The sequence below is a fragment of the Typha latifolia genome, chromosome 8 (genome assembly GCF_019914945.1).
Source record: "Typha latifolia isolate L0001 chromosome 8, TyphaL0001v2, whole genome shotgun sequence".
Taxonomy (NCBI): Eukaryota; Viridiplantae; Streptophyta; class Magnoliopsida; order Poales; family Typhaceae; genus Typha; species Typha latifolia.
The window spans coordinates 2,746,722-2,755,560 of record NC_133093.1 but is presented as its reverse complement, the minus strand read 5'-3'; the positions used below and the strand labels follow the sequence as shown (position 1 = coordinate 2,755,560).

The following is an 8,839-nucleotide window of genomic DNA, read 5'->3' as shown; positions in this document are numbered from 1 at the left end:
CAAAAATAAGTAAATATATATTGTATATGGATGTTTTCAAATGAAGCATAGTATGATTCATGTGCATAAACAAAAGAAGAAAAAAAAAGAAAAAAAATGGAAAAAAAGAGAAAATAAAATAAATAAATTGGTCTTGAGATGTCCTCATGAATCATCGAAAAAATTTTGTTTCAATTTCCAGGACCACATAAAAGAGAAAAATAAATAAATAATAATTTTATCGTTAAATGGCGAAAAGAAAGAGAAATTAAAGATAATTATTAAATTATTACTAAGTGGATTCTTAAACTCCTTATTGGAGCTTGTGGGAGCCCTTCTATGCTTCAAATAAATTGAAAATTATATTCTCATCTTCTCAATATTACTGTAATCTTATAATTCTTCTTCATGTATCACTGCAATTCTCCCATTTCTCAAAGAAAAAGAAAAGTTTTCTCCAAATAAAAGGGAGTTTCTTGCTAATAATGCAATAAAGACCATCATTTATCAGGCAACACTATTAATTAATTAATTAATTAAGAATGGCTGGATTAATTAACCGTTGCTTGTTCTTCTATTACGTAAATTATAGTCATAAGATACTACGCATAACTCCAAACTTATACGTCTCGATAAAGACTATTCCATGGCCTCCGAATAAGAAATGAGGAATAACGACGGTAATCGGTAGCTTTCGGCGAAAAATCGATGACGCATTTCGCTTTGGCCTCGCTGTTTCTGGATCGGCTGCAGGGATGGGCGCATGAAAGAAGAAATAATTGCATATCACGTCCTACCAATATATTTTTCACTATTTGCAATAGTGCACTCTGGAAATTTAAACAATTCGAGGAATTTTCTTGAAAACACCGTATATATATATATATATTAACATACTAACATGCATGTCTTTATTTATTAGATCTCCGTATGTTTTTATTTAATATCTCAAAAGACGGATATAATTTAGATAAATTAAATTAACTGTAAGTATAAAATAATCTTAATAGTGTGAGTAAATTTGTTAAAGTTGAGATAAAAGTAGAAGGCTAAAAGGCAAATGAGGGTATCTTAGATACTTTTGTTTTTCTTTTTCTGTTTTAAAGCTAATAATAATTATTCACTATTCTCTCAACTACTATCAAACACCGTACAAAACAATGTGAACCCCTTTAGAATTGATCACAGTATAGTGATAGTAATAGTGATAGTAATAGTGATAAAGAGATCTTAGCACATAGTGGAACAAGACCCTGATTATATATATAGAAAATGAATAGATCTATTTGTAAATTGTCACTAGGGTTGTCCATTATTTACCTTTATTACACAATAAAGTGACTTAGTAGGTGTATTTTACAAAGAGTATTCTTTATCTTTTAGTGTGTATATCCTTTAGAAAGATTTTTTTAATAAAAAAATATATTATATTATCTCAAAAAAATGGCGCAAAAGTACTTCAGATATCTGGGACAATAGTTGAAGTATTTATATACGTAATTTCTAAGAGAGTAGAGAGCATAGAAGAAATTAAAATAGAAGAAATCAAAATAGAAGAAAAATGTCTAAGACTTTTCTAGTTACCCAACCAATCAATAGAGTGGTTAGCCTTCGTGACAAAATGAGAGATAAAAAGAGTAAATAGGGTATTAAACAATATATAACTATCATAAAAAATGTGCTTACATTTCAATGAGCCACACAATGGCGTTGTAAGATTTTGATTAGGGAGCGAGAGTTGGATTCGATGTGGATATTTGATAAATTGTGGTCCCAAGCGTTGATTATGCAAACTTAAGTACCTCAACCTCCACTTGCAAAAAGTTTGTAATAGTACAATCATTCGCACCAGATAGCAAAGGGTTGTCATTCATCGTCCAAGAAATTGAATCATCCTCTGCACAACCAGAGGCAAAAGACATAGCTTCATCAACGTTAAGTTTAGTGTACCTCATTGTCGGGGGCTCCCCAACATCTCTATACTAAGCCATTGTGGTGACTTTCTTTGCATTTTAGCCATACTTCTATAGAAGAGTTGTGAATGAGTGGCAGTTTTCTTTTCGAATGTTATTGTGACATTTCCAAAGTTGCCACATCTATATTCTAGCATGGCCAAAGGGATTAGGAGTCCAAATCCAAAAGCCTAAAAATAGGACAGAGGCTAGGAATACATAACCGAGCTAAGACATCCCCAAAATAATACTTAATTTTATCCTTATTGCATGTTTGATCAAATATGAGTCACAACTTCTTTTTACAAAATAATAAGCTGACATTTTAATGAGGGTGGGCTTTAAGCAGATCGAGAGATAAAATAACTAAAGGTCATCCAAAAAGCTCATACTAGGACAGAATACAAAATGTGTTTGAACACAAAAAAAATTTTAGCCCTAGCACACAGAAGATGTCAAACTCAGCAAGGTTGGCTATACTTAGACACCATAAGGTTAACCCAAGATTTATCAACGCAATTAAGGATCAATGGCTCCAGATCCTACAAACCCAACCCTAGCATTCCTATTGTTGCAGATTCCTAAGCCCCTTCAATCTTATCCAAGATCGAAAGAGGAATAGGGATATAAGATAAATTATATATAGGTAATATATGAAGTGTAAAATTTATCAAATAGATAGTGCTTGCAAAAAGGCAGACTTTCTCCATTCTTTAAGTTTATTTTTCACTCCAGCAAGCATAGGCTAAAAATGAAAGATTTGAGGTTTGGCTAGTTAGATGCTAAACCCTAGATAATAAAAATGATAAGATCCCTATCTAATGTTCAAAGCAGCATCGATAATTCTAAGCGATGAGACCTCCATACTTTCTTCTTAATCCCCAACAAACTCGTTGTTCTCTCTAACCAGCCATAGATTCCATCACATTACTTGATAATATTATTCATCTTGAAAATCCGACCATAGAAGAAAACTTGAATAAACTACATGAATTATCTGAGATTATTTGACGGGATGCTATAAAGCAAAGCTTTAATGAGGTATCTAAAATCATATGTGCTATAAAACGGCATGGCGTTGTTTAAAGAAGGCCTGAGTTAAAGAGGAGGAGATGCACGAAGTGCCATGAGTGAATTCCTTCATTACGGAGTTGATTGAGGTTGATTACTTGGTTGATGAGAAGGTTGACGGAGTTCGGGGATTGGAGGTCAAGATGGACATCGAAGTTGTAGATATTGAACTCCCAGATTAAGTGCGCGACACCGTCGGTTCCAAGGTTGAGTAGGCGGCCGTCAACATTGGAGAGGGGAGGGATGGGGAGGGCGGAAGGGGGTGGGGTGGTGGTTATGGAATAAGGGAGAGGGGTGTAGAGAAAGTTTGAGAATCTATGTGTTGATGGTAATGAACATGAAGTGAGAGATGAGAGATCTGATGAGATGGAATTCGTATTCCGCATTCGTGCACACTTGTCCTCTATCTATTTTGATCTAAATAAGAACTTGAAAACCTCGAATCTGAATGCGAATCTTTGTCGAACTTTGTTTAGGAATAAAAATAAAAAGATCTCTATCTAATGTTCAAGGCAGCATCGATAATTCTTAGCAAAATAAACTTCTATGAGTCTTTTAAAAACCAGAGATATGAGTAGAGCATTCGATCCTGATTGATGAGATCTACATATTGTCCTCCTAATCACTAGCAAACTCGTTGCTCTCTCCAAATCGCCATAGATTCCGTTGCAGTATCTGATAATGTTCTTCATGTCAAAAATCTGATCATGGAAGAAAACTTGAATAAACTGCATGAATTGTCTGAGATTGTTCGACGAGTTGCTATCAAGAAAAACTTTGATGAGATATCTAAAACCATACATGCTATGAAACTCAACTAGTTGATGGCATTGTTCTAGAGAATGTCTAAGTCAAAGAGTAGGAGATACACAAAATGCCATGAGTCAATCCCTTCATTGCAGAGTCGATCAAGGTTGATCCCTTAGTTGATGAAAAGGTTGACGGAGTTCGGGGTTTGGAGGTCAAGGTGGACGTCGAAGTTGCAGATATTGAACTCCTAGATGAAGTGTGCGGCCAATTCCAAGGTCGAATAGGTGGCGTTGACAACCGAGAGGGTGATGCCGACCTAAATGAGGTGCAGCGCATTTTCTTCTTTTTTATGAGAGCATAGCGATCGTTGAGGGTGCGGAGGGAGGGGTGGTGGCTGGGGGTGGGGTGTAGGGGAGGGAGTGTAGATAAAACTAGGGAAGTCTATGTTGATGGTGATGAAAGTGAACTGAAAGATGAGATGGAATTCGTGCTCCACGTTCGTCCTCCACACAACACAATTGAACGACATTATCCTCTATCTTTTTCTCTCTGAAGTCAATGTATTTATTTAAGGAAAGACTAATAGTATAATCTAAAGAAAAACTTGAAAACCTCGAATCCGAATGTGAATCTTTGTCAAACTTTATTTAGGAATGAAAATGATAAGATCCCGATCTAATGTTCAAGGCGACATTAATAATTCCCATCAAAATAAACTTTTGTGAGTCTTTTAAAAACCAAAGATATGAGTAGATCATCCGATCCTAATTGATGAGAACTCTATACCGATCATCTGATCCTGATTGATGAGAACTCTATACTATCTTCCTAATTCCTAATAAACACGTTGTTTTCTCCAACCTGTTGTAGATTCTATTGCAGTACCGGATAATGTTATTCATGTCAAAAATCCAACCACGGAAGAAAACTTGAATAAGCTGCATGAATTGTTTGAGATCATTCGATGGGTTGCTACGAAGAAAAGCTTTGATGAGGTATCTAAAATCATACGTGCTATGAAACTCAACCAGTTGATGACATTGTTGTAGAGAAGGTTTGAGTGAAAGAGTAGGAGATGCATGAAGTGCCATGAGTCAATCCCTTCATTGCAAATTCGATCGAGGTTAATCCCTTAGTTGATGAAAAAGTTGATGGAGTCCGGAGATTGGAGGTCAAGGTGGACGTCGAAGTTGCAGATATTGAACTCCTAGATGAAGTGTGCAACACTGCCAATTCCAAGATCGGGTAGGCGGCCGTCGACATTGGAGAGGGTGATGTCGACATGAAGTGCAGCGCATTTTCGTCCAAGTAGAAAACCATCACATGCAAAAGAAGGGGAATTGATACAAGCTTTGGTTTAAGAGATCTAAATATTCAAAAAAACCCATCAACTTAAGGGTCTCACGGACAACATCGCAATTGAGTCTATCATAGATTTTTTGTATATTAAGTTTAGCAATTATATATAGATCATCCCTACTGCCACATTGCATGGATAATAGATTCACCCACCACAAAAGCGGATTGCTCAATAGTCACTAGGCTTGGAAGGAGAGGTTTCACACAGTTGGCAAAATTTTTAGCAAGAAGCCAATAAAGAATATTGTATAAGAAGATATAGCGAAACTTAGGGATTATAGTAATATAATTTTTACCCTAATTAGTAGGCAAACAATCCAATGTTTGGAATTGATAGAAGCTTTAAAATGGAAAGGCCATAAAATGTCCCAGTACTTGCAAAAAATTTAGTATGATGCCATTAAGCTCGAGACCTTACCTCTAGGCATAGTAAACATAGTATCTCTAATTTCCTAAATAAAAAAAAAAGTTTAGACATAGTATCTCTAATTTCCTAAATAGAAAAAAGTTTGGTGAGATCATCATTGAAGAAGAGCTCTTCCAACCCCCATTAGAGAGAATATGGTTAAGCTAATTTAGTAGAAAGTAAAGTCAGGCATATGAAAGAGCCTTATGATAAGGTCAAGCTAATGTAGATATTGAGGATGAGCCTAGTCATTATTTTTAGGACAGAGTTTTGCTTCGTTCCACTTGTGCCATCGCATAGATCTTTTACAAATATTTATCTCACAGGCAGAGAGAGCACAATATGGACCGAGAGAGGCAGCCAGGAGTTACGTTGCAAACAAATTGAGATTCCAATTTGCACAACTCAACTTACATTAGTGTTAGGATCTTAAGAAGCTTCAGAATAGAAGACCATGTCCTATGGGTGTCTTTGCGTGTTAGTCGAAACTAATAATCAAAACCTTTAGTCTAATTTATTGCTGAACGTTGTTTTTATCGTGTTAGTTGATATCTTACGTAAAGATACACCAAGTATTTGTCTTAGATATACGAAGCAAATTGTAACAACGAAAAGAAAAGAGTTGGAATAGTTAAAGTCATACCAAACTAGTTTGGGTGTTTGTGTAATTAAATCTAGTATACAGATTTGATTAAAAGAAGTTTTCAACGTTCAACTTGGAGACAGCTGCAGGAAATTTGTGCAGCGTGGGCTACAGAGAGTCGACCGCTTTACTGTGTACCGCGTCAAAGCACGCACCCCACTCTCAGGAGTGCTGCCGACGCGCACGCCTCTGGTTGACAGTCACCCGCTTCCTTGTCCACGTCATCACCTCTCTCTCGTATAAGAGTGTGTGAGAGAGAACCCTCTCTACTTCATTTATTCCATTAATCAGAAAGAAAAGATATTTAATTATTTACTTTTTATTTTATTTTATTTTACAAAAAAAAAAAAGAACAGCTAACCTGAGCAATAATAAGGTGGATTTAATTCCCATCACGAGTCCGTCTATTTCGTCTCTATCTTTCTTAGGATCACAAATGGTCGCCTCTTGCTCCTCTTCCTCCTCCGTCTTCCCTCTGGTGTAAACTTCTCCCATCTGGCCGCCTCGCGGTAAGATCATTGGCTCCGTCGTGGATGGGCCAAACCATGTCCTCGCCATCTCCCCGCCGCTCAGACATCCTGCCGATGGCGTCGTCAGATCCGATCACATCCGGTGTGGCCAGCGCGCTTGACCATACCCTCGACCTCCCCGACGAGGTACTGGCCCTGGTATTCCACTCCTTGACCTCCGGAGACCGCAAGCGGTGCTCCCTCGTCTGCCGGCGGTGGCTCGAGGTAGAGTCCGGGAGCCGCCACCGGCTCGCCCTCGACGCGCGCGCCGCGCTCCTCGCGGCGGCGCCCTCGCTCTTCGACCGCTTCTCCGCCGTCTCCAAGCTCGCCCTGAAGTGCGACCGCCGCGCCGACTCAATCGGCGACGAGGCCCTCTCCGTTATCTCCCGCCGCTGCCCTGGCCTCACCCGCCTCAAGATCCGCGCCTGCCGCGCCGTTACCGACGCTGGGATGGCCGCGCTCGCCGCTGCCTGCCCCAACCTCCGTAAGATCTCGGTCGGGTCCTGCGCGTTCGGATCCAAGGGCATTGATGCCATCCTCCGAGGATGCGCGCATCTCGAGGAGATCTCCATCAAGCGCCTCCGCGGCCTCTCTGACGCCACGTCCGATCCCATCGGCCCCGGCGCCGCCGCCTCCTCGCTTCGATCCATCTGCCTCAAGGAGCTCTACAACGGCCAGTGCTTCGCGCCGGTCGTCTCCGGCTCTCCAAACCTCAAGATCTTGAAGATTTTCCGGTGCTCCGGGGACTGGGACCCGGTTCTTGAAGAGGTCGCCATAAAGGTTCCTGGGATCACCGAGATCCATCTCGAGAAGCTCCAGGTCAGCGACCGTGGCCTCGGGGCTTTGGCCGCTTGCGTGTCTCTTGAAGTGCTCCACCTTGTTAAGACCCCGGAGTGCACCGATGCGGGGCTCGCTGCCCTCGCCGACCGCTGCCGGCTTCTCCGCAAGATCCACATCGATGGTTGGAAAACAAACCGGATCGGAGACGAGGGTCTCATCGTTGTAGCACGTCGCTGCTCTAACTTGCAAGAATTGGTGCTCATTGGAGTCAATCCAACCGCACGCAGTTTGGAATTAATTGCCACTAATTGCCGAAATCTTGAAAGGCTTGCCCTCTGCGGCAGCGATACCTTTGGAGATGCGGAGATCTCATGCATTGCTGCTAAGTGCATGGCGCTGAAGAAGTTGTGTATCAAGGGCTGCCCGGTTTCGGATCAGGGAATGGAGGCACTTGCGGATGGTTGCCCGAAGCTTGTGAAGGTTAAGGTCAAGAAGTGTCGAGGTGTGACACCGGAATGTGCCGAATGGCTTAGGGTGAGCAGGGTTTCCCTTGCGGTCAACCTGGACATTAACCCCAACCCAATTGAGCTGCAAGACGCCACCGTGAGTGAGAGTGGGGTTTTGGAGAATGACGGTGATGGCGAGCTTCTCCCGGTGTTGATAAATCAGTCAGGACTCCTTGAGCTCCCTTCAAGCAGCAGTGCCCGGTCGTCGTCGTCACCTTGGAAGGCACGTATGGGTGTTCTCGTCAGGAGGAGCTTCTTCGGTTCGGCTTTCAGAAGGTGGTCACGGGGGAGCAGCTGTCCTCATACATGAAAGGGAAAGAGAAGACTCTTGTTTGCTTGTAATGTTCTTTTTTTTTTTTCATTTTTCTTTTTTGCTTCTAAGTGATCTTATCTAATGGTGTATGTGTTGTTTTTAAATTGATGCTGATAAGCTGTTCAACACTCTCTTTTGGAAATTGATGCTGAATTATTGGTAGAGAGTAGTGGTGCCTTTCCTTTGCTTGCTCTATATGATGCGCATTGCAGCTTTGAAATGGAAGTGCTTATAAGGACATTTGCTTGTTCTAACACTATGGACATATTTAAACATTTATACTAGACATGAAATTTGCTTTAACTTTCCTCTTCTGTAATCATATTGGATTTAATTTAGTGTAATGTGTTTCTCTAATCATATTGGAATTAATTTAGTGAATGCACTTCCAATATATGATGAATCTTTTCATTCTTGATATCCACAATGCTATTTGTAAATGGTCAACTGTTGGGTGAATCACTATTCTTGTTTCCTTCAATTTGTAAATGATTAGTTGGCCCACTCATGAAAAATTTATCTTGTGTGCTGTTTTTATAATCAACTGTCTTTTTATATATGCCATCAATCG

The 8,839-nt window shown here is 40.3% G+C and overlaps 1 protein-coding gene across 1 annotated transcript; it reads left to right on the top strand.

Moving 5' to 3' along the window:
* The first annotated feature begins 6,434 nt into the window (after positions 1 to 6,434).
* Positions 6,435 to 8,430, top strand: LOC140793438 (F-box protein At1g47056). The gene has a single exon (XM_073144913.1). The coding sequence runs from the start codon at positions 6,694 to 6,696 to the stop codon at positions 8,263 to 8,265; it is 1,572 nt and encodes a 523-aa protein (XP_073001014.1). The 5' UTR covers positions 6,435 to 6,693; the 3' UTR covers positions 8,266 to 8,430.
* The last annotated feature ends 409 nt before the right edge of the window (positions 8,431 to 8,839 follow it).

What these genes read in the sequence shown, in the direction of transcription:
- LOC140793438 (XM_073144913.1), top strand. Translation starts at nt 6,694, where the DNA reads ATGGGCCAAACCATGTCCTCGCCATCTCCCCGCCGCTCAGACATCCTG.